The 25,033-nt window shown below is 45.4% G+C and overlaps 2 protein-coding genes across 9 annotated transcripts in view; one reads left to right on the top strand and one right to left on the bottom strand.

Moving 5' to 3' along the window:
- Positions 1 to 25,033, bottom strand: part of LOC111973582 (protein scribble homolog) — a 132,521-nt gene that overhangs the window by 12,273 nt on the left and 95,215 nt on the right. For 2 of the 8 annotated variants that reach the window (XM_070446733.1, XM_070446731.1), the window contains exons 21-40: positions 21,156 to 21,428; positions 20,517 to 20,627; positions 20,213 to 20,389; positions 19,984 to 20,100; positions 19,684 to 19,872; positions 19,458 to 19,577; positions 19,091 to 19,147; positions 18,693 to 18,749; positions 18,364 to 18,444; positions 12,191 to 12,622; positions 10,390 to 10,461; positions 7,311 to 7,379; positions 6,951 to 7,082; positions 6,214 to 6,333; positions 5,717 to 5,773; positions 5,296 to 5,463; positions 4,615 to 4,777; positions 3,659 to 3,875; positions 3,398 to 3,490; positions 2,755 to 2,937 (exon numbers count right to left, since the gene is read on the bottom strand). In XM_070446733.1, the coding sequence (XP_070302834.1) occupies positions 2,755 to 2,937; positions 3,398 to 3,490; positions 3,659 to 3,875; positions 4,615 to 4,777; positions 5,296 to 5,463; positions 5,717 to 5,773; positions 6,214 to 6,333; positions 6,951 to 7,082; positions 7,311 to 7,379; positions 10,390 to 10,461; positions 12,191 to 12,622; positions 18,364 to 18,444; positions 18,693 to 18,749; positions 19,091 to 19,147; positions 19,458 to 19,577; positions 19,684 to 19,872; positions 19,984 to 20,100; positions 20,213 to 20,389; positions 20,517 to 20,627; positions 21,156 to 21,428 (2,888 nt within the window). The remainder of the gene's footprint in view (positions 1 to 2,754; positions 2,938 to 3,397; positions 3,491 to 3,658; positions 3,876 to 4,614; positions 4,778 to 5,295; positions 5,464 to 5,716; positions 5,774 to 6,213; positions 6,334 to 6,950; positions 7,083 to 7,310; positions 7,380 to 10,389; positions 10,462 to 12,190; positions 12,623 to 18,363; positions 18,445 to 18,692; positions 18,750 to 19,090; positions 19,148 to 19,457; positions 19,578 to 19,683; positions 19,873 to 19,983; positions 20,101 to 20,212; positions 20,390 to 20,516; positions 20,628 to 21,155; positions 21,429 to 25,033) is intronic. The other 6 variants (XM_070446734.1, XM_070446737.1, XM_070446732.1 and 3 more) reach the window with 5 other exon arrangements.
- LOC111973377 (transmembrane protein 108) overlaps positions 1 to 25,033 on the top strand; it is a 297,121-nt gene that overhangs the window by 217,343 nt on the left and 54,745 nt on the right. The window lies entirely within an intron of this gene.

The raw sequence follows: 25,033 nt of genomic DNA, 5'->3' as shown, positions 1-25,033 counted from the left end.
TCTGTGGGGAAAAAAACATTCTGATTGGGTGGGCCTGGCTGCCACGTGGTGGGACAATGCCCTCCCAGGCCCACCCATGGCTRCACCCCTGCCCAGTCATGTGAAATCCATAGATTAGGGCCTAATGAATTTATTCCAATTGATTGATTTCCTTATATGAACTGTAACTCAGTAAAATCTTTGAATTTGTTGCGTTTATATTTTTGTTCAGTATATATTTAATCGCCACTGTCCTCTTGAAAATGAACGTATTTTCTCAGCCAGTCGAAATATACATTTTGATGGATATATAGAAAGAAATATCAATCAAAAAACAGATTAAATAAAATGCAGCTGTTATTCTAGCTGCATGGTTTAATGTGACTGTGTTAGCCGTAGTTGTCTAGCTAGCAAGCAAGGGATAAGAATGTTGCCAGGCAGCATGGCAACGGAACATTTAGAAAGAACGACTGGGTCGCGCCCATACATAGAGAACAAAAAGACTTCACGACTGTGTCACGTTTTTGGCAACCTAACTAATAGAATGAACAGACATCTTTTCTCAGCCAGTCGAAATCTGGAATCCGCATAATTTGAATGGATATATACAAAGAAATTTCAATAGAAAAACAGGTCAAACGACATGAAATGCAGCTAATTTGCTGTTTTACCAGCTTCAGTTTGAAGTGATTGCGTTAGCTGTGTAGTTGGCTAGCTCCTCTGAACAGTGTCCTGAYGAGAGAGCACATTTTCTATGCCAGGCGAAATCCAAAACAGCTTAAACAAATGCACATGCAGCTACTTTGTGGTTATTCTAGCTGCACTGTTTGACCTGACTGTTTAGCCGTAGTTGGCTAGCAAGCAATGGATAAGAGGGTTAAGATGCAAATTAATTACTTAAAAATCATACAATGTGATTTTCTGGATTTTTGTTTTAGATTCCGTCTCTCACAGTTGAAATGTACCAATGATAAAAAATGACAGACCTCTACATGCTTTGTAAGTAGGAAAACCTGCAAAATCGGCAGTGTATCAAATACTTGTTCTCCCCACTATACAACAAAAAGACTGGGTCGCGTCTCTGGCAACCTAACCGACAGAATGAACGGCCAGCCGGCTTGGCTAGCAAAATATACGACTAGGCCTACATTTTCGTTGAGTGATGAAACAGGCAGGGAGCAGGTCTCGAACCCTCGACCTTCTAGCCCGATGTCCAGCGCGCTACCTACTGTGGCAATGTCCCTCAGTCGAGCAGTGRATTTCTAACACARATTCGACCACAAAGGCCAGGGARGTTTTCCAATACCTCGCAAAGGGAACCTATTGGTAGATGGGTAAAATAATAACAAAACTGAATATCTCTTGAGTATAGTGAGGTTATTAATTACACTTTGGATGGTGTATCAATACACTCAATCACTACAAAGATACAGGCATCCTTCCTAACTCAGTTGCCGGATAGGAAGGAAACCGCTCAGGGATTTCACCATGAGGCCAATGATGACTTTAAAACAGTTACAGTTTGATGGCTGTGATAGGCAGATGGATCAACAACACTGTAGTTACTCCACAATAATAACCTAAATGAGTGAAAAGAAGGAAGCCTGTACAGAATAAAACTATTCTAAAACATGCATCCTGTTCGCAACAAGGCACTAAAGTAAAACTGCAAAAAATGTGGCAAAGAAATTAACTTTATGTCCTGAATATGTTTGAGGCAARTCGAACATAACACATTACTGAGTACCACTCTCCATATTTTCAAGCATGGTGGTGGCTGCATTATGTTATGGGTATGCTTGTCATCGGCAAGGACTCGGGGAGTTTTTTTTAGGATAAAAAGAAACGTAATAGAGCTAAGCACAGGCGAAAACCTGGCTTTACAACAGACACTGGGAGACAAATTCATACTTCAGCAGGACAATAACCTAAAACACAAGGCCAAATATACAGARGRGTTGCTTACCAAGACGACATTGAATGTTCCTGAGTGGTATAGTTACAGTTTTGACTTAAATCTGCTTGAAAATCTATGACAAGACTTGAAAATGGCTGTCTAGCAACGACCAACTTGACAGAGCTTGAAGAATAAAAAAAATAATATAATATGCAATAATATTGTACAGGTGTGCAAAGCTCTTAGAGACTTACCCAGAAAGCCTCACAGCTGTAATCACTGCCAAAGGTGATTCTAACATGTATTGACTCAGGGGTGTGAATACTTATGTAAATAAGATGTCTGCATTTCAATTTYAATACATTTGCTAAATTATCTAAAAACATGGTTTTCACTTTGTCATTATGGGGTATTGTATGTAGATGGGTGAGAGCATGGTCCTTGCAACACCAGGGTTGTGGGTTCGATTCCCACGGGGGACCAGTAYGAAAATGTATGCACTCCTAACTAAGTTTGGATAAGAACCTCTGCTAAATGACTCAAATGTAAATTATTATAATTTGTTRTTTAACCTTTATTTAACTACCCAAGTTCCTTTAAGAGGAATGTCTGATAATCAGTCACTATAACACGAGGAAAAGATAAGAAACATGACATCTCCAAAAAAAGAAACACAGAAAAATAGGTTGGGAAGGCAAAGAGGAATCTTGTCCCTGATGTTCTCTACCTAGCTCAGTATTTAGAGCATATTGATCTCTGTCCCTTTATTTTGTTCACACATATTTAAATGTACTTTTGTGATTGTGTATGTGTGTGTGTGACCTGCTTGTGTGTGTGTGTGTGTGTGTGTGTGTGTGTGTGTGTGTGTGTGTGTGTACCTTGCTGCCCTCCACATGGCTCTCTTCTCGGCCTCCAAAGCCCGTTTCTCGGCGGGGGACAGGTCCTTGTCTCCGGCCGGGGCCAGCTCTGGACTCTGCATCCTCAGCCGCTCCTGTTGCCTCCGTTCTGCCTTGGCCGTCCGGATGGGAGCCCCCGACTCTCCAGGGTACACTGGGATCAGACTGGGTGGAGAGGGAGGAACACAAAATGTCAAAACACACTGCTAACACTCCACATAACACCTCACACACACTGCAGGAGACTCGGGAGTCACTACACACAGAAAAGGTGCTGAGTCACTACACACAGAAGAGGTGCTGAGTCACTACACACAGAAGAGGTGCTGAGTCACTACACACAGAAGAGGTGCTGAGTCACTACACACGAGACAGCGGTGGGCTGAGTCACTACACACAGAAGAGGTGCTGAGTCACTACACACAGAAGCGGTGCTGAGTCACTACACACAGAAGCGTGCTGAGCCCCACTACACACAGAAGCGGTGCTGAGTCACTACACACAGAAGAGGTGCTGAGTCCTACACACAGAAGTTGGGAGATGCGTCACCACTGCAGAGACTATAATAATCAACACATACATGAATTTGTGATTTTAAATCTAGGACATGTTCGGTTGTCTTTACCCAGTCATGGAGTTGGGCCTCTGCTGCTCCAGCCTGAAGCTCTCCTCTAAGGAATTCCTCTGGTAGTCTCCTTTACCATCCACTGACGAKGGCCTATGGGCACAAACATAAATGAGGGAACATTAATTAGCTGAATTTAAAATAAAAAAAMCTCACACAATATAATCTTCCATTACTCAAAACATAGGCATCTGATAATGATGAGCAATCAATCTTAATTTAAAGTACATTTCCTAATAAATTCAAGAGAAAAGGCTGTACCCTGAGCTGCCACAGTAGCTAGGGGGTGTGGTGCTGTAGCTGGGGGGCGTGTTACAGTGCCTGCTGGGGGTGGCTACAGGCTCCACCTTGTACTCCACCCCGTCCAGCAGCACTTTGCCCGTGGCCTTCAACACTCCCATCTGCTTCACCAGGTCATCCTCCTCCTCGTCATCTTCATCCATCAGGTACTCCCGTGCCCGCTGCTCGAATCTCCTCTCTTGGGATTGTAGAAACATAGTTCCATTAGGATTCGATTCATCAGAGYTTATGCTGCATAACAAGTGGGAAACTCTGAAAATACTACTTGTAAACTGGGAGCAACGAGTTGCTTGGATTCACATGCTTTGAACTCGTTGAGAATGCTGCGTCAACCTGCACTAAAAGTACAGCTAACATGCTCGTAAACAAATGAGTGTTCAAAAACCATATTAACAGATTAAAARAATAAAAATAACGTTTTGGTGTTGCATTTAAWTAATGTTTTGTTGTTGCATTTAACTGCCGAAAATGCTGTTATCGAGGTAATTTCCATTGTATGTGAYGTCAGAGTTTAGCATGTGGGTGAAGTCGGAGCTCAGATGAGACTATTTCCCACTACTAATTACCAGTTGGAKGGGCGTTCAAGTAGATATTTCCAAGTCGCATGCTGGTATTTAAGAATTTAAGATATGTTATGAAGGCAGCATTAGTCTCTCTGACCAAAATGAACCAGAGAGTTGTACCATTTTCAGAAGGGGGTAGGGTTGCAAAATTCCTGTAAGTTTCCCCAAAAGATTTTCCTTMATTCCTGGAGTAGTACCGGAATCATGAAGGATTAAGCAGCAAATTCAGAATCCTCCAACCAGGATTTCTGCAAAACCTGGGAATGTTGGGAAAATTACCAGAAATGTGCAACCCTAGAAGGGGGTGAAGGGTATTATTTGGGCTTGAAATAAAAGGAGCTGGCTGGCACAAACCTTCCTCCTCCCTCATCTTCTTCAGGTCGTCTGCTCCAACCAGGGACACGCGGCCTTTGGGCTTGGTGTCGRGCGTTTGCTGCTTCGTGTCGATTTCAAAGTACTTCTGTCTGTCCCTGAAGGAGCKCTGCTCCTGGTTGTCTCTGCCCCCAGGTGATGGAGTCTGTGGGGGAGGGGACCATGGGGATAGGGTGGTTAGGATGGTGGAAGAGCAACAGGGCCTTGGGGACAGAGGTTGGTTTCGACCTGCCCAATCAAATGTTCAATGGACACAGACATAAGCCAGATCTCACAACAATGTTCACAAAAATATGATGATTTTTTWAAATAAACTGAAATACTTTGTGATGATTCTCAATTGAAATGGCCAAATCAAAGTTATGAAAGTTTTACAGTATATCCAGCACAATATTCATTGATTGTTAAGCAGGTGGGAAAAACATAAATTAGGCAGTCGATAAATTAGGCAGTCGAATCACAACCCAACACCACTACCACTAGCTAGATTGATTCGGAGGATGATTTATTGACAGGATCCCACCTCTGACACCCAATGTAGCACCGCCGCCCCTCACTATAAGTAACAGTGATATAGGCACTGCCATCACCATCAAAGCAAAGGAAACCACAGTCCGATCTGAGCCCGATTGGGGGCACCCATGGTGGGGGCAGGGGGGGTACCTTTACAACCATGTCCATGGAGACTCTGGAGAGGCGTGGCACTGCTGCCAGACTCATATAGTCCTGACAGTCAGAGGAGAGGAAGGGGCGGGGAGAGACGGGGGCTGCCTGACCCATACCCATTCCCCCGGCCCCCTCTACCTCAAACACCTCGTTGTTCAGCTCAGGCTGAAAGAACCACATGTACATAAGTCGACTCGTCACCAAAGTGTCAGCCAAATGGGACAAGACCAACCGCCAATTTGCCACTTTAAGCAGGTTTTATCGGCACTTTTTCAATGTCTTCTAATTAACATTAACACATACTGACCTGCGTTGCCATTCAAACTCATTCGATATCACACAKACAACAAAAAACACACTTATGACCATTAATTCTGTGCCTATAACTTGTATTGTAACTGGTGGTACAATAGCTAACCTCTGGAGAAGGGGAAGGCTGATTGGGTTGGATGTTGTTCCTCTGGCCAAACAGATCCTGKTGATAGACACAGAAGAGAACGTGTGAGAGGGAAACAGGAGGCAGCCATTGGAACGGACAGAAAGAAAGACAGTGGAGAGGCACAAACATAGAAATAGAATCAGAGATATAATCTATTTCTATGGACACAAAGCAGGCAAGGTGATGAGAATGGTTGAGATGGGACTTCTCAGCACAGACACAGATGATCAATGATTGCTTTCAGAATRGAAATTGTGAACAGCACGCACCACCAGTACAAAAACAAAGAGTACACACAACTGCATTCCAACACAGTACGGACCACGGTTACAGGCCCAGACGGGGGGAACAGGCTTTGAGGGTGGGGGGCCTGCGTCAGTCGTGAAGGGGGGGCCGGAGCGACTAAACAGTGACGACGACCATCACAGCATGCTGGCTGGGGCCCGCGGGGTGCCTGGGTGGGGCGACCTGCCTACCTGTGGGGGAGGCTCCAGCACGGCCAGCGAGTGAGGCACGGCGGCGAATGCCTTGTATCCCTGCTTGGGGTTTAGGGGGAACTCATCGATCGTGTCGGGGGAGGGGGCACGAGGCTGCAGCTGGGGGGGGTCCATGAAGTGGTAGGAGCCAAAGGGAAAAGAGGAACAAGGAGAGGGGCAGACTATGAGAAAAAAACAGAAAAGCTGAAGAAGACAGCGTGATAACAAGGTGGAGAAACAATGATGCGAAGGGGGATGTGCAAGAGACAGACAGTAGGGGTGGGCGAATGAGGCTGTGCCTGCCTTGTTGAAGCTATGGCACTCAGATAATGTGCGCGCAACTCGGCGGCAGTAGCATTATATACAGGAACATGGGAGATTGTTGAGATTGCTGAGATTCAACCCATAGCTGCTTTATAGCAGTTGGATGATGAAGTAGGGTTAGCCCAATCACCAGACGGAATGAAAAATGTCAGAACTCCCCTGTGGTTGGCTCTGGCTACAGTAGTAGCGACTTAGATATATCTTGCTGAGAATGCAAGTCCACTTTTACGGCACTTGTCTTCAACAACRGTGCTTTTACAGCGAGTCCCTGTGTGCGAATGAATGCATGGACAGGGACCAAGCTCAAACTCCTTGGTAAGTAGCTTCTACAAATAGTAGAAAATAGTTGCGATGAGCATTAATGACACTGCTGTGAGACGGCACCCAGGATGGGTGGTGGTGAGGGGTCTTACAAAGGTCTGAGAGTTGATGGGGGAGGGGCCATGCTGGAAGGGATTGGGACTGCTGTGCCCGTCCGGAGTGGCTGGCGAGGTGATCGGCCGCCCGCCACCACGGGAGAGGGGCTGGATGGCACCTGGCCTTGTCTGGAAGGGAAAACCACAACAAAAAAGACATTAACGACATAGATTTCAATGCAGCCTATGTCCAAAATGGCACCATATTCCCTTTTTCTAGGRACTTAGGGTGCAATTTGGGAAGGAACAACAGTCTCAGCACGGAGAACGGACTATGAATGTTTACTGTCAATGATGGACAATGAGAGCACAGATCTTGCCCCATTCATTCTCTATGACTGGATYTAAGGTCAATACCTCATAGGGACTCAGTGGTGAGATATCCTCCTTGGCAGGCAGTGCAGTAGGGGTGAAATGAATGCTTGCCTGAAAAAATTAATACAGAATAATGCATGGAGTTGACATGAAGGCTTACATGACAAGCCACACACCCCGATGCGAATATTTCAACATAGGTGTAGGGCGAAGTTACCCCTAGACGCTGTTCCTGGGTCAGTTTTGGGGGAGGAGAAACTGATACTAAATCTGTTCCTGGAGAAAAACTTCACCCCGGAGCTTTCAACATACAGGCGCGCTCTCTACAGGCGCAAACATGGGTCTCACACAAACATGCACACAAAATGAAAATGGTTTCCCAACTACTACCCTGACTTGAGCTACCCTGACGACGCAAAATTAACACTAGCTCTGAAATCTGTAACACATATGCCCTGAAGCTGAATAACGTGAAGTAGCTCAGAACTAGGGCTGTGACGGTCATGGATTTTTGGATGACGGTAATTGGCCAGCCAAATGACCGCTGTCGCCGTAATAACCGTTCTCACTGTATGTGCTGCCATAGAAATAGAATGAATAGAACGGGCATCCCCATTCAAGTCAATAATGGCATAATTGTATTTTATACTTATGTTACCAGGCAAGTTGAATGAGAAAACATTCTCATTTATATCACAACCTGGGGAATAGTTACAGGGGAGAAGAGGGATGAATGAGCCAATTGGAAGCTGGGGATGATTAGGTGGCCATGACAGTATGAGGGCCAGATTGGGAATGTAGCCAGGACACCAAGGTTAACACCCCTACACTTACAATAAGTGTCTTGGGATCGTTGGTGACCACAGAGAGTCAGGAACCCCGTTTAACGTCCCATCCTAAAGACGGTACACTACACAGGGTAATGTCCCCAATCACTGCCCTTGGGGCATTCGGATATATATTTTTTTAAACCAAAAGGAAAGAGTGCCTCTTATTGGCCCTTTAACACCACTTCAAGCAGCATCTGGTCTCCCATCCAGGGCCCCACCAGGACCAACCCTACTTAGCTTCAGAGGCAAGCCAGCAGTGGGATGCAGGGTGGTATGCTRCCAGCAATTGGTGGACTGGCAGCCATTGTGAGTGTACCCACTACCCATAGGAGCAAAGAAGGAAGTGTACCCATCAATATGTGCTGTGATTTGTTGATTCAACTGACATGACAAAAAATACATTCCATTGGCGACATCAGTGAACATAATTCTACATTATCATAGAAATTATTTCACAATACAGGGCATTCCGAGTTTACCAGTCAAATTGCCAGGGTTAGCGGTTCCAAGCCTGTTCTACTCATTATAATTCTATGTGCTGCTGCTGGATTGTGGGGGGGTGTTGCCTAGGTTACCTAAGACCCATTTGCTACAACACTTTTTTTAATTTTTTTTTTTTTTAACTTCTATATACAGTACCAGTCAAAAGTTTGGACACACCTACTCATTCAAGGATTTTTCTTTATTTTTACTGTTTTCTACATTGTAGAATAATAGTGAAGACATCAAAACTACAAAATAACACATATGGAATCATGTAGTAATCAAAAAAGTGTTCAACAATTCAAAATATATTTTATATTTGAGATTCTTCAAAGTAGCCACCGTTTGCCTTCATGACAGCTTTGCAGACTCTAGGCATTCTCTCAACTAGCTTCATGAGGTAGTAACCTGGAATGCATTTTAATTAACAGGTGTGCCTTGTTGAAAGTTAATTTGTGGAATTTCTTTCCTTCTTAATGCGTTTGAGCCAATCAGTTGTGTTGTGACAGAAGATAGCCCTATTTGGTAAAAGACCAAGAACAGCTAAAATAAGCAATGAGAAACGACAGTCCATCATTACTTTAAGACATGAAGGTCAGTCAATACGGAAAATTTCAAGAACTTTGAACGTTTCTTCAAGTGCAGTCGCAAAAACCATTGAGCGCTATAATGAAACTGGCTCTCATGAGGACTGCCACAGGAAATGAAGACCCAGAGTTACTTCTGCTGCAGAGGATAAGTTCATTAGAGTTAMCAGCCTCAGAAATCGGCAATTAACTGCACCTCAGATTGCAGCCCAAATAAATGCTTCACAGAGTTCAAGTAACAGACATCTCAACATCAACTATTCAGAGGAGACTGCGTGAATCAGGCCTTCATGGCTGAATTGCTGCAAAGAAACCACTACTAAAAGGACACCAATAAGAAGAGACTTGCTTGGGCCAAGAAACTAAAGCAATGGACATTAGACCGGTGGAAATCTGTCCTTTAGKCTGATGAGTGCAAATTTAAGATATGTTTTTTTTTTACGGTTATGATGGTTATTTTATTTTCATGACGGTCGTCATCCATAACCGTCAGTTACACAGTAATTGTGTCAGCCCTAMTCAGAACACATTCCAATACTTGGTAAACACATTTCACCATCATTCTCAATGCAAAGCTCAGGGTTCATTACAAATTCCAACACGGCTAGAATTAAAAGCACAAATGASAAGTAGGGTCCTCAACAATCTCCAAAAACAGAGGGTGCATCCCAAATGGCACCCTATTCCCTATGGGCCCTGGTTAAAGGTAGTGCACAATGAAGGGGGACTAGGGTGCCATTTGGGATGCGCCCAGARTCTACYACTGCATGAAGTAGAGAAAGCATCAGTAACGAGTGGCCATGGCAAGCTCAGCAGTTGCATGTGTTTAAAAAAGTTACACTTGTAGTATAGCTTCACTGTAGTACAACTCGTTATAAACAGCTGACAATAGCAAAGGGCCAGACTCTACTGATAGGTGTCTATGGAAGCTGAGCAGACAAAGCCAGRCCAGAGCAGACCACTTACGAAGCGGGTCTCCCTGCCTGCACACAGGGAGCTGCTGGAGGAATGAGCACTGGGCTAGGSAGGGAGGGGTRTGAGGGGGGGAAGGAGGGAGGAGGRGRAAGAGGATGAACCAGCAGGTATGYTACATYTACCCTCTCTGAAGTGGATTATGTAAAAAGAGAACAGATATAGGTGCTGTGAAAGCAGAGGTGTCAATGAGGGGACTTTAAAGGAGGATGTGAAAGGAGGGCTGTTGTTGGGGTGGGGTGGACATACCGGTTGTGTGCTTGGTGAGTAGGGRGCGTCTCTMATGGGACTGTCTGTCCTGGGGGSCTCAGTGGARGGCGCCTGAGAAYACACACAGACAGAGAAAGAGACGGGAGAGATTTAGCAGCTGTCCCAACTTCCACCAATTCTACTCTCTGTGGAGTAAACAGGTTATTATTATTGGTAAGGTTGCAAAATTCCAGATGTTCTGCTTATTCTGGAAATCTTCAGACTAGGATTTCTGGGAAACAGTGGGACGTTTGGGAAAGTTACCAGATTTTTGCTAMCCTACTGGTGCAGCAAATAACAGTAAACATATAAAAGTCCTTTTTGGACATGACTGCCAAAACATTCAGAAATGAAAGGTGCTCAAATTGAACCCATTTTGCATACCCCACCATAGCATGAGACATCCATGTCTTCATCACTRGAAAATATAAACTGCTGCGACTGATATCATTTAAAAGCTTACAAAAAGGGTTGTTAAACTAYTTCATAATTTCTGGAAAACAATGTTGCCCTTTAACATCGTACGTCAATTATCAAAACGTGTAAACACATTTTTTCATATTCACATTATTTAACATAATCTAAGGTTTTGGTGTTGTGCCCGCCATCGGTTGAGACACAGCATGCTCTTGAATACAGGGTGGGTGTTATGTTTTGGCTGATAAATGGGACTACATTTGACATTTCAACTGTCAAATGGTACCACAAAGATGGTTGGAGGTCCTCATGTCAGAGAACGCGGACTTGAMTGGGAATATCTGTTGAACTCATAGAAACAGAATAGACATGACCATTTAAGTTGACATTCGACGATGGGTGGACCTGCAGTCATCTTTGTGGTAGTAATTAGAAGTTACAATGTCAATACAATAAACAGTTCAATGGTGTACCAGCTAAATAGCAGTGGTATGAAGGGATAGGTCCAATCTATTCATTCCATTTCTATGATTGAAACGACACCCACCCTGTATTCAAGAACATGTTGTCTCAACCGATGGAGGGACAAACACAACCTTAGATTATGTAAAATAGGGTCTAAACTACAACATATGAGAATACAAAAAAATAACAGTTTACACGTTTGTAGATAATTGACGTTAACTAATAAAATAGTTTGACAACAGTTTGTAAGCTTTTAAATGRTATCAAACTCAACCGTTTATCTTTTCCAGTGAAGAAGACATGGATGTCTCATGGTATTGTGGGGTATGSAAAATGAGTTCAATTTGAGCACCTTTATTTTCTGAAAGTTTTGGCATTCATGTTCAAAAAGTCACATTCTGATCACTTCTTCCAYGGGAAAACATGTATGGACAGTTTTGTTGAAATCAAAAGGGATGCTGTCAAAACGGGATTGAATTCAAATGGATTTACCCCCGACTCATTCATAGCAAGAGATTTCTCCATCTCAATTCCAGCAGTCACATGCTCATGGTTATTTCTTTTCAAAGGGTTAGTGAAGGAGACATCTGTCAAAACAGGTGACTTAACACATCTTGGTCATTCAAGTCATCCTGGCTGGCAGTGTTTGTGATTGGCAATGATTATGTCATACAMGCGCACAAGTGTTTATCCTTTGCTACAGGGAGGAACTCAACGAAAATAAGGCAGATCAGGTTATAACCCTAATGGTTGTTACAATGGAAAAATCAAACACAACATACATTCTACCTTATAACATCCTGGCTGAAACATTTTCTATTGGTGCACAGACAAAAGGAACTGCTAATCCTACACCAGGCCACAGCGCCACACACCATGCTGGCTCAAACCCACACAGGCAGGCAGGCAGGTTGCTTGCCTTGCTGAATAACCAGGGCTGCAGTTTGCCCGCGCTCCCGTAGCCCACGGGAGGCCCTGATAGGATGCGCTCAGAGGGGGGGCACCCCTTGCCCCTGCGATTGGCCACCAGRAAGGGGTTCTCGGTGAAATTGATTGGCTGKGAGTCCACCAGAACCACCWCCTCCTCGTCTTCACCGGTAGGCAGGGCTTCTTGTCTAGCTGCTTCTTGATTGGAGGCGGTTATCAAGGGACTGGGAGAGTGCTGGGACATGTAGAGGGGCCCTGTCTCGGTGTTCATAATGGGGCAGGACTGAGGTAGAGCATGGGGGTCCACATGGAAGAGGGAGGTGGGGGGCTGCCCCAGGTCAAAACCCAGGGGCTCTAAGGTGAAAGAACATTGGGCCTGCATGGGGGCCTCCATGGGGGCAGTTGCACTGACAGAAGGAGATAACTGAGAGAGCGAGAGAGAGAGAAAAAAGGRGGCACAGTGAGACTGAAATGGTAAGAGAGGGATAAAGGAAAACTCAAATCTGAAAGGAGAGGGATGCAGATTAAACTCAGAGGGGGAGAGAGAAAACTGAGGAACAAAAAACAGAATAGTAGGTGAAGTCCAGATATGTCCATAAAGGGGGAAACTCTGAAATAACTACTTGGAAAATGGGAGCAACGAGTTCTGTGCATTCATGTGCTTTGAACTTGTTGAGAACGGCGATTGGCTAATGGCAAACAAGCTGCGTCAACCATAAACTAAAAGTAAAGCAATCATGCTACTTAGCAAAYTATTGTATTCAAAAACTATATTTAAAGTGTTTTTTTATAAATAATGTTTTGTTGTTGCATTGATAATGCAGCACAAGCTACATAAAAAGAGATGGAGACAGATCGCTACGTGTTAAGAAACGGGAGACATACTGGAGGACAAGAGGACAGAGACAGATAAACACATAAGAGAGAAATAGGGAGCTGTGTGGAGAAGAGCTAAAAATAGACACACAGACCCACAGCACACACTGGCTGGCCAGATCAGAGCAAATCACACACAAAACCCAAAGTAGTCACCACTAGTTGCAAAACTTTCCCAAAATCTCCAGGTATTCCAGAAATTCCGGTTGGAGGATTCCCCGAATTCCTGCCAGTTCCCTCCTCCTGATTCGGAATTTCTGGAAAACCAGGGAATTTTGGRAAAGTTATCGAAATGTTTCAACCCTACACACATCTCAAATGTCTACCGTCCAGTTCGTATGCAAAACTTCTCTAATGTTGAAGGGTTTTGAGTGTATAACGGAGGAGCGGAGCCCACGTGACAGTTCCTTTAATCTGTGAAGGAGGAGCTCGGCAGATAGATGAGTTTCTTGATTCCCATCATACCAGAAGCATTAAATGGTTATCTATTCCTCTAGTTACGCTCACATTACCAGAACAACAGCCTGCCCTGCCTAGGCCCCAGCCTTAAATAACTCACACTATCAGTACAGTTATACAGCACGAGACTCTTAGGCTTCAGTCCACTCCTTACACTACGAATCAGGCCTCAATACACTCCACATTTGAGATGGGAGAGAGTTCATTAAAGAAGCACAACGTGACAAGATACAATACCGCACACAACTGTGGATACGGTCCTCGGATAATACCCCACAAAACCTCGGATAAGGTCCTTGGATAAGAAATGAACTTGACGCAGTAAAACAAATATTCTTCAACCAAGTGACACAGCAGAAGATTGAGTCACAGAGAGCGTTCCACTGGGACCAGGTTGGATTTAAACTCAAATGTGCCAAAAACGCTAGGGCTTAAAATGGGACGAGGCTTAGTGTCTTCAGAACTACGTTGTTCTACACTGACCGTGCATTCCAAGACACGGCCTTGACATGTCGTGACAATCCAAATAGTGTCACTAAGAATACATGCAGTCGTGAACTGTGACACATTGTAGTGTTGGTGGCGGACATGCCGGTTAAATGTGGACTATAGTACAGAGGTCAGTGGGGCATAGGGTTTCCATTAAGAAAATGTGTCGCCTGACAACATGACTAGGAAGATTTAAATTTACCAGCCATTTGAGAAATTTACCAGACCCACAGACATGTGACTAACAKAAATKGAATAATGTGTCCCTGAACAAAGGGAGGATCAAAATCAAAAGTAACAGTCAGTATCTTGTGTGGCCACCAGATGCATTAAGTCCTGCAGTGCATCTCCTCATGGACTGCACCAGATTAGCCAGTTCTTGCTGTGAGATGTTAGCCCACTCTTCCACCAAGGCACCTGCAAGATCCAACAGGTCCCAGACGTGCTCAATGGGATTGAGATCCGGGCTCTTCGCTGGCCATGGCAGAACACTGACATTCCTACCTTGCAGGAAATCACGCACAGAACGAGCAGTATGGCTGGTGGCATTGTCATGCTGGAGGGTCATGTCAGGATGAGCCTGCAGGAAGGATACCACATGAGGGARGAGGATGTCTTCCCTGTAACGCACAGCATTGAGATTGCCTGCAATGACAACAAGCTCAGTCAGATGATGCTGTGACACACCGCCCCAGACCATGACAGACCCTCACCTCCAAATCGATCCCGCTCCAGAGTACAGGCCTTGGTGTAACGCTCATTCCTTCGATKATAAACGCGAATCCAACCATAAACCCATGGTGAAACAAAACCGCGACTCGTCAGTGAAGAGCACTTTTTGCCAGTCCTGTCTGGTCCAGCGACGGTGGGTTTGTGCCCATAGGCGACGTTGTTGCTGGTGATGTCTGGCGAGGACCTGCCTTTAAAACAGGCCTACAAGCCCTCAGTCCAGCCTCTCTCAGCCTATTGCGGACAGTCTGAGCACTGATTGAGGGATTGTGCGTTCCTGGTGTAACTCAGGCAGTTGTTGCCATCCTGTACCTGTCCCGCAGGTGTGATGTTCGGATGTACCAATCCTGTGCAGATGTTGTTACACGTGGTCTGCCACTGCGAGGACGATCAGCTGTCYGTCCTGTCTCCCTGTAGCACTGTCTTAGGCATCTCACAGTACGGACATTGCMATTTATTGCCCTGGCCACATCTGCAGTCCTCATGCCTCCTTGCAGCATGCCTAAGGCACATTCACGCAGGGACCCTGGGCATCTTTCTTTTGGTGTTTTGTAGAGTCAGTAGAAAGGCCTCTTTAGTGTGCTATGTTTTCATAACTGTGACCTTAATTGCCTACCGTCTCTACGCTGTTAGTGTCTTAATGACCGTTCCACAGGTGCATGTTCATTAATTGTTTATGGTTCATTGAACAAGCATGGGAAACGGTGTTTAAACCCTTTACAAAAAGAGACGTTTCTTTTTTTGTTGTTGCTGAGTTTAGGTTATGGTAATTCATCTTAACAGAACATGCAACTCCTGTAATGAAGCAGSAAATAAAACCTAATTTCCCAAAATGCAATTCGCGAGCGGTTTTAAGTGACAGAGATGAAAATCTGTTAGAAACTTAGAAAGAGGGGGAATCTAAAGATGCAACAACTAGGATGGGCTGCTAATATGACTAGGATTGTGCCTTTGGCTTCTGGACAATGAAAGAAAGCTGATATGAAAACCAATAGAACAGGAGAGAAATGCTGGTTTCAATGGCATATGAGGAAGTCTCCATAAAAGAATTGCCTCCACATTTCTATGGTGGGATTTTGCCTATGCTACTTTGAAGCAAGGTCATTTTTATTTATTTTATCTTTATTTAACTAGGCAAGTCAGTTAAGAAGAAATTCTTATTTTCAATGACGGCCTAGGAACAGTGGGTTAACTGCCTTGTTCAGGGSCAGAATGACAGATTTTTACCTTGTCAGCGGAGATTCGATTTTGCAACCTTTCGGTTACTAGTCCAACGCTCTAACCACTAGGCTACCTGCCGCCCAAGGCATATCTCATAATATATGAAGTAAAATGATCAGGTTTCAAACAATTAAGTAAATGTTTTCAAAATGCATACTGCCTCCAGCTCACATTGTAAAGTGGTGGGTGACGTGCTGATAGCCTGCCTATCGTTGGCTATAAACTTGTAGGGTGAATAGGAGGCGCACTTCAAATACCAGTTGAGAAAAAATAAATAAAGAGTAGCTCTGTTTTTAACATGTAACACATTTCTCACCAGCAGCAACGAGCTGAGAAGCTGCAGCAGCAASTCTAGCGTTGTCTGACAAGTGATATTCCCCACAAAATAGAAGTGTGAGATAAATAACGAACATACACRGGCTGATAAGCATGACTGTCAAATGTATTTCCATCAACTGATATTTCCACCAATGAATAAAAAGCATTATTTTGAAGTCAATTTGGCTGGCAACAATTTTATTTACTGGCTTTTCATGATWTATTTTTTAGCTGTCAATTACTGGCTAACGGAAACCCTGGTGGGGTGGTATGTGAACCAGTACCCTTTTGGCACAGGCTCAGRAGACTGTAGAGGACAGCTGGGCTAGGGCTGGAGGCCTGAGGGGAGGTGCAAGAAAGACGATCAACATGCCAACAAGGTGAGACTAACTTTATCCAGACGGCCTGGGTGAAGGGTGGAGCCAAGCGTGGTTCATCACGACACACCCCTGCTTACCGCTCACTTCTCATGCCAAGAAGCATGTTTCTTCATATGACTGGCTACATACCTTAGATACTATGATACATACCATAACATGAYCAAACTTCAGCTGTCAGAATAATCGCAGATAAACATTATGATACATAAAAATAAAAATAAAACTATAGACAAGGATTAAAATTATCGCAAAAAATTTACATCCAACATCTTTCGACAGGAAAAATCTCTGGGAGTCATGACAAGATCCACTGGTAATSTTCCTGGGTACACAGGTCATGTAACCCAGGGGTCTTCATTCTAACKCTAATGCATAGCCATAATGCAAGAACAGCTGCAGGCGATATATAGGTTAAGCRCTCCCAGAAAAGCCCCACGGCCTAGTACTAGAGCTTATAAGTCKAACCACTGTTGCATTAAGATAAAAKAAATAGCTAACGGAACACAAATAGCTCAAAACACAATAAAGACCCCTACTACAAACTAAGCTGGGGAAAAAACTATAATACTGACACAAATTGTAGCCTCTCCTGTACATGCATCTATGCAAGACCCTAAAACGGTGACAGGTATGAGAGAGGCCTAATGTTTTTATGTCAGCTCATAAATCCTTGGTAATTTACATCTTTAGCAAAAATGGCTGCTGTTCACACATGTAGCTAGAATATAGAATTGACWCAATGACGGTAGAATATATTAATACATGAATGAAGGAAGGAAACATGCAAGAAAGACAAAGAGCCGAGCCCAGTCCAGTTGCCCCCGTCTGGCGCTGTCMCTATACTCACTGTAGGCTGTTGGGACCAGGGGTGCAGTAGCTCCAAACTCTTCCAGGGACACTGACTGACTGACTGACTGATAGAGCCCACACATTGGGACACTCTCCTTCCCTCTCGCCTGCACCCCTCCCACTCCCCAACTATCCTGAGTTTAAAATAACGGCCAGCTGTCCCCCTTACCCACCTCCTCCAATCAGTCCAGCGACTTCGGTGCTTTTTACTGAAACAGGTAMCGACCATTTTGGCTGCATCATTTCTCTTCTCTTTCCCTCCATCCAGCATTCCAGCTAATGATGTGAAAGGCAGCCTTCAGTTTTTCTTTGTGKACTCACCCTTCGATTCATCTCAATTTCTTCTTTAAGAGATGTCTTCAAGCCAAAGGTAGACGATCCATTAACATGGCGTGCATGATGATACAAATGGATCTTGTTTTGGAATGTAGCATCTCATCATATCACAGAAGTGAATGGAAKGAATGGTTCCATTCCATTGTAGAGGCAATCTATTCTTTGGGCCCAAGGCGTTGGTGAGGAAGGCAGGAGTCAGGGTTGTGAACTTCGGGAAGGGAGAGGGGGGTGTCACATTCTCCCCCTGGCCTCCAGAGGCACCTGCTTGGCCTCTGGTCACAGAGGGTTTCCCGGGAGATAAACAGGGTGGATTCCATTCTATTCTGGGCCCAAAGGGACAATTTCCAAGATAGTCTGCAGACAATTCCAGGCATTTCACAGCCTTAGTCAGGGTTCACAGGTCTTATAAGAGGTCTACTATAAGAGTTACCTCACATAATTGCACCGTAATCATCAATGGGGGTTGTGTTACCTTTCAAGTAAACTAATTCCATTACTTCTTACTTACCCTGTTGACCTTCTGCAGAGCGGTGGTGGGCAGTGCGGCCAGCGTCCGGTAGTCCAGTTTCAGAGGCCCGGCGCCCAGGTTCTGAGGGAAAGGGGAAGAGGGCGGAGTGTCAGACATAGTGGGGAAAAACTACTTCCCTCTCATACTACTCTCATGTGTCACTCTGTAAGGAAGCAACTTCATCATTAATAAATATGCATTGAAGCGCACAACAGGTTGCAGAACATTTCAGAGGTTATAGTAAAATCCTCTGGACTGGAGCTGTCCACCTCTCTGACAGGGAGCTGGTTGAGCTGAGGACTCTGAGGCCCAGGGGGTACCGGTCTCACCTCGGTCTCCTCTTCTAGCAGGCGAGTATCCTCCTCACGCTCCAAGCGCATGCGCTCCTTCACAGAGAGACGGGGGAGGGGAGGAAAGAAGGGAGGACACCCAGCCACACAGATAATGGGAAACAGGGGATGAAATGAAGGCAGGTGAAATGGGATAAAAGACAAAGGAGATGGAGGGATTAAGTGGAGGTGGGGTGAATGGAGATGGAGTGGTGTATGGACGACCCAGACATTATGAGGAGGGAGGAGGGTGGGGGCAGGCAGAGAAAGGGTAGAAGAAAAGAGATAAAGGGAGAGAAAGGATAGAACCCACACACATTAGAAATGTGCTCTGTTTATTTGGCACAGTAGCAGAAAAAGCATGCGAGGTAGATACTTGGCTACATAGTCTCACTCACCACCTTCTCCATCTCTTCTCTCTCCCACTGGGACGTCTCTCGCACCATCTCAACCTCCTAGGAAAAAGATTTTAGGTCAAAATGTTTCATATTAAAAGTAATCTATTCCGTTGTCCCCTTTGTTTAGTATGTGTGTGTGTGAGAGTGTGTAGTTGAAGCTTTTTTGTTGTTTTTTCACTTTGCACTAAAAGCTTTTGTTATTCTTTCGAGCATGGATTAAATGAAGTATATTTTWGCATCTCGGCCTCGTTGGGTTGAGTGCGAGTACCAACGTAATTCTACAGACGGGTTTTTCTCCCACGCGCCATCCATCCACTGAAGCCTGAGTGCAGACCCTCACACTGGCTTTGTGTCATATTATTCTCACCTTCTGTAGGATGTCCATCTCCTCGGGACTCAGGTCTCGGTCGATAGAGGAGATGCTCTCCATGCTGTTCTTACGCACGATGCCTGCTGCAAACGGGTTGGCGATGATGCCCGGTGACGCCTGAGATTAAACAAAGACACACTATTAACGTGGCATCCGTTTTGGATCTGACTCTGTATCTAAGGGTCATTTCAACCCGGAATGGATGTTAATCAGTTTCCCTCACCTCTATAGCGGCAGCGTTGCCAGGGTCGAAGCCGTCACACACCAGCATGACYAGGGTGTCTCCCACGGCGCGGAGCACGCGTACAGCCTCCGTGTGGGTCATGCCCAGCAGGCTGTGGTTACTCACCTCCAAGATCCGCATGCCCACAAGCAGACGGCCATCCCTGGCCGCCGCACCGCTGGAGCTCACCTACAGGGGGTGACGCAGGGATGGGGAGTTAAGAGGAGTCAATATACCAAAGGAGGTCAATCATTGACCGTATTCCAAGGGGGATAGATTGACAAGGTGGGTTCCAGGTACCTTGGATATGAAAATGCCCTCATCGGTGGSGTCGAAGGGGTTGCCAGCGTGGCCCTTGGCACCGCCGCGGATGCTGATGCCCAGCTTTTCTCCAGGCTGCTTCTGGATCACTATCTCCTGTATTGGGACAGATAGATCAGGAGATGGGACTGGTTGGTGTGTGTGTGTGTGTATGTGGGTCTACTGTGTAGGCCAATTTCCGTGTACATGTGGGTTTAAGAGAYGTCACCTCCATCCCGGGAGGCGAGGGGTCCCTGCGCACCAGCATGCGGATCTCCTGCTTGTTGGAGAGCAGGGCTCTAACAGCCTCCTGGTGGGTGGCGTGGCGCAGGTCGGTGGTATTCACCTCCAGTATCCTGTCCCCCACCCGCAGCCCACTCTGACAYGCCAAGCCATGGGGGATCACCTAGCACAGACAGGCGAGGGTGCAATACACAAACCCGGGAAAATGAGAGAGAGACAGAACGCGACAGAGAGATGAAGCCTTTTGAATTGAGAGAGAGAGAGCAAGAAAGAGAGAGCAAGAGAGAAACCTTAGAGATGAAGACGCCAGGCTCRTTGATGCCGAACGGGTGACTGGCGTGATCACTGCCTCCCACGATGCTCAGTCCTAGGGGGCCGCCCGCTTTCACCAACGCCACTTCCTGTCAGGAGAGGAAGTGAAGCTACAGTGTTGTTTCATTTGAGGGACATGGTTCTACGATACGGGCTCTACAAATACAGTATCAGGAGACATGAGAGGAATTCAGGAAAACATCAGTGTCCCCAACAGGCAAATATCAAATACACTCAATCTTTAAGTCAATAACTTCTAATAGACAAGGAACACAAACTATCCATGGATCTACTATATCTACTTGAAGACAGGTATGAGATAAGACATAGGCTATGCTAAGCTCTTAGTCAATGGAACAGACTCCAGGTCTTGCTGCATTTCACTGGGCCCCACTACACCATCCTAGCATAATAAACCTATGTCAGGACTAAGCATTCGTACCTTGCACCATCTTTTCTTGAGCTGTAGAGCATTCGAGATAAAAAGCCAAATGTCAAGGCATTAAAACTAAAGTTAATCTGAAGCTTGAATGCTCCATCATGGTAAYTTACCACTATCCCCATAACATAGTACTATACCCTTTTCCCAACCGCTTCCTTCCTTCCCTTCGTCTCACCTCGATGGGGTATTCGTCCTCCAGCGGCTGGCTCAGGTGGTTCCCGTGTGGCAAGAGGCTCGAGTCGTCGTTGCCCTCTTCCTGGTCGGGTGAGTCAGAGGGCTCTGGAGGTGGGGGGGAGTGGGCGCGGGCACGGGACAGGCCCGGGGAGCCCCCTGCGGTGCCCGGCTCGGCCTGGTCACGCTCCACCAGGAGAGCAATTGTRGGAGAGGTGCCGGTAAGCAGCGCTACTGCCTGGTCATGCCTGGCCTCTGTCATGTCTACACCATTGATCTGGATCGAACGGCACAACCAATGAGGGCAGGCGTCAGTAGGCTGACTAACCACAGTGTGCGACACTCAGGACTAGAGGTTCAGTGAGGGCAGAGAGCAATGTGTTCGGGGGTTGGAACCGGTTCAGGGAACAGAACAGAAAACCRGAAAATAATGAMATTTTTTGAAGAACAGAACCAAGAACGAAAGTGATATATATTGTTCTGGAAAACAACTTATTTTAAAAGCACAGGAACCGGTTAATAACTTTATTTTACATTCCAGGCATATTGTCCAGTGTGCCAAAAAAAAAAAAAAAAGCCCTCACTGTCACTCAAACTTATTTCAATGTCTACCTGCCAGCTGAAAATCTTTGCCAGTATGTGTGTGTGCGTGCGTGTAGGCTACCTGCCTCTCCCCCTCCCCCCGAAGCATGCATAGTCTACTGTAGCTACTGACGTTACAGGCGTGATTAATAAATTAGGGAGAGGTTTTTAATTAGAGAACAATGGATGAACTTTTTCTATGCTAGTTAAGGATAGTATAGTTATCAAGTTTCACATTGGATTTATTAACTACAAAAAAGGTAAGACGTGTTTTCATTTTGGTGTTGCTAGCTTGTTAGCTAGCTCTGGTCTAGCTCTCAATAATTCCAGGCAGTATTATGTGTGATGTAATGGAACTGAGAGTCATGATCAAGTGCTAGCTCTGGTCCAACGTTAGTTAAGCAAACACTGAAGTTCAAAGACATTCAAAGTTCCTTCATAGAAGTCGCTCCTCCGTAGATATAATTCTGTGGGCCTAATACAGATAACGCATGTCATAACAACAAGACGCCCAGCCCAGCGCTCTCCTCACTCTCAATTTCAGTTGCAAGTCGCACCCTCCACTACACTTGTCTGTCAAATGCATGTACATGGCTTACCYGCTCCATAGCAAGCTGCTCTATTCCATTTGTGAACAAATTTAAGCKAAATAMAAATAMATTTAAAAAAACATTCAGAGGCTTCAAAAGGAACAGAAAGAAACAATCGAAACCATTACTTATTTTTGGTTAGAACCGCTTCATTACTTTWTTTTGCTGTTCRAWAWTRKKGRAMSGRAWTWAAWWAAWWAWKRKTYYKTTTWRRAMMAAAYKRWTKGGRAAWYAWTTTKSYTYCMAMCCCYYKGKTTWRRMYYATATCATTATTGTTTAGAMGCACATCACATGTTGCCATRAAGCTGTATATTATTACTATAATAAAATAACTCAATCATTGCTCAATATAATACATTGAGACGTACAGCGAGTGAGTGATATCTGAACAGACCAGAAGCCAATACCCATACAGAAGAAGGGAGCCAGGCGGAGAAGGAGGGAGGAGCAGAGGGCAAGCTAGCAAGGAGCTTCTTCGGAAACGGCTGTATGTTAAGCCTTTCTCCAATGTTCCAATCTCAAAGTCTTGAAAGTAGCCTGTCAATGCAATAAACTATACTGCATTTTGGACGTTGGCCAATCTGGCTTATGTTTATGCTATCCGTTTGCGATTGCTCACTGAAAATACAGAGAGCAACGTCATATGATGACTGCCAAAGAATGRGCTGATCTTGAGGCAGCAAACAGAGTTATCAATACTTTTCTACAAAGCAAGATACAGCTCCAGCCTCAGTGCTGCTCCTAGACCTAGCTCTCGTCCTTTACACATTTTAAACTATTCTATTGCTTTACAGGAGGGCATTTGAGGACGGACTGCAGTCTGTAAACATTCCTAAAATGTAGAACGAGGTCCTGATACCTCGGAGGAGTGAGGGACAAAAAAGCAGGCTATGTGATTGGTCCTCTTGTCCGAGAGACAAACAGACGCCAGCACTGACCATACAGTACCGGCTCTTACCATTGGCTGATAAGCTTACTGCRGCTGCTKCTATGGTAATACATGCGGTTACCACAAAGGCTCCGCACACACAATCCCAAAACCACACCCACCACCACCGAGCAGGCAAGGAGACACATTGAGCATTAGTTGCCATGCAGGGAGAGGGAGAGTGAGAGAGCAGGTTCACAGAGAGGGAGAGCGCACGAGAGAGAGATAGAGAGCGAGAGAGAGGAGAGARAACGAAAGCACAAGAGAGAAGCCGAGAGACCAGACAGGACCCGAATCATTCAGGAAGCCATTTTATGATTTCCCTCACATAGGAGGAGGGGGAAGAGGCAGGAGAGAGAGAAACGGTTATGACTCAGAGAATGAGAGAACAAGACCGTAGTAGTTGTAGACACACACAAGAGGACACTATTTCACACGGCACACAAACGTAACTAAGGGGTTAGCAGATGTCTCAAGATAGAAGGAATCACTGGATTGGTAATACGGCCCATTGAGCSATCATATCAAGGCCCTACCTTTGTAGCCATGGTCAAGGATATGAGCATGAGGTGCAACTCAATCAGCACTCTGTCAGCAGGTGAGGCCATGCCATTGTATAATAAAAACACTATGATAACCAGTAAAGAGAGGCACAGTGAAGAACCGTGCAGGAACCTTGGCTCCAGCAGCCAGTCACATATATGTCAGCTAAGGTCATGCTAGTCTAGGGCTGCGTCCCAAATGGCACCCTATTCCCTGCATAGTGCACCCATTAAAAAAAATGTTACCCCATTTTTCTCGCCAACTTCGATCTTGTCTCATCGCAGCAACTCCCCAACGGGCTCGGGAGGCGAAGGTCGAGTCATGCGTCCACCGAAACATGACCCGCCAAACCGTGCTTCTTAACACCCGCCCACTTAACCCGGAAGCCAGCCACAGCAATTTGTCAGAGGAAACACTGTTMACCTGACAACCAAGGTCAGCCTGCAGGCGCCCGGCCCACCACAAAGAGTCGMTAGAGCGCWATGAGCCAAGTAACTAAAACAATAATTTGAAACCGTGCTTATATTTGTATGCAAACTCTCTCTAATGCTTGGGAATACTTGAGAACAGATTTCCAAAAAATAAATAATAATAATAATAATAAAATATATATTTTAATTGCTCAGAAAACGTAGCCAAATCAAACCACCCGCGGGCCAAATTCGGCAGTTGGGGAACCCTGGCCTAGGATTTACTGAGAATGGTGTGACAAACAAAAAACRTCCRGTCAGCAACAGTCCTGTGGGTGGAAACGGCTCGTTGGTGAGACGTCGAAGGATAATGGCARGAATTGTGCAAACTAACAGGCGGGCTGAGAACAGGAYGGCATCTCGGAAYGCACAACTCGTCGATCCGTAGTCATGGATGGGCTATTGCACCAGACGACAACACTAGGTTCCACTCCTAYCAGCTAAAAACAAGAAGAAGCGGCTCCAGCSGGCACGCCATCRCCAACACTTGACAAATGAGGAGTGGAAGTACACTCCCTGGAACATGACAGCGAGTTCAGTTTACTTGAGTGGCCTGGTCAGTCCCCASACCTCAACYSARTAGARCATCTTTGGGATGAGATGGAACAGGCTGTTAGCAGCTTCAATGTACCGCTGTACAATCTGAAGAAACTGCGTGATGGCATCGCGTCAGCATGGACCAGCATGGACCAACATCCCTGTGGAATGTTTCCGGCACTTYGTAGAATGCCCCGAATAATTCCGGCTGTTCTGGAGGCAAAGGGGGTCC

Source organism: Salvelinus sp. IW2-2015, linkage group LG14, assembly GCF_002910315.2.
Source record: "Salvelinus sp. IW2-2015 linkage group LG14, ASM291031v2, whole genome shotgun sequence".
Classification (NCBI taxonomy): domain Eukaryota; kingdom Metazoa; phylum Chordata; class Actinopteri; order Salmoniformes; family Salmonidae; genus Salvelinus; species Salvelinus sp. IW2-2015.
Note: the sequence above shows the minus strand (reverse complement) of the source record. Positions and strands in the feature narration are given on the sequence as shown.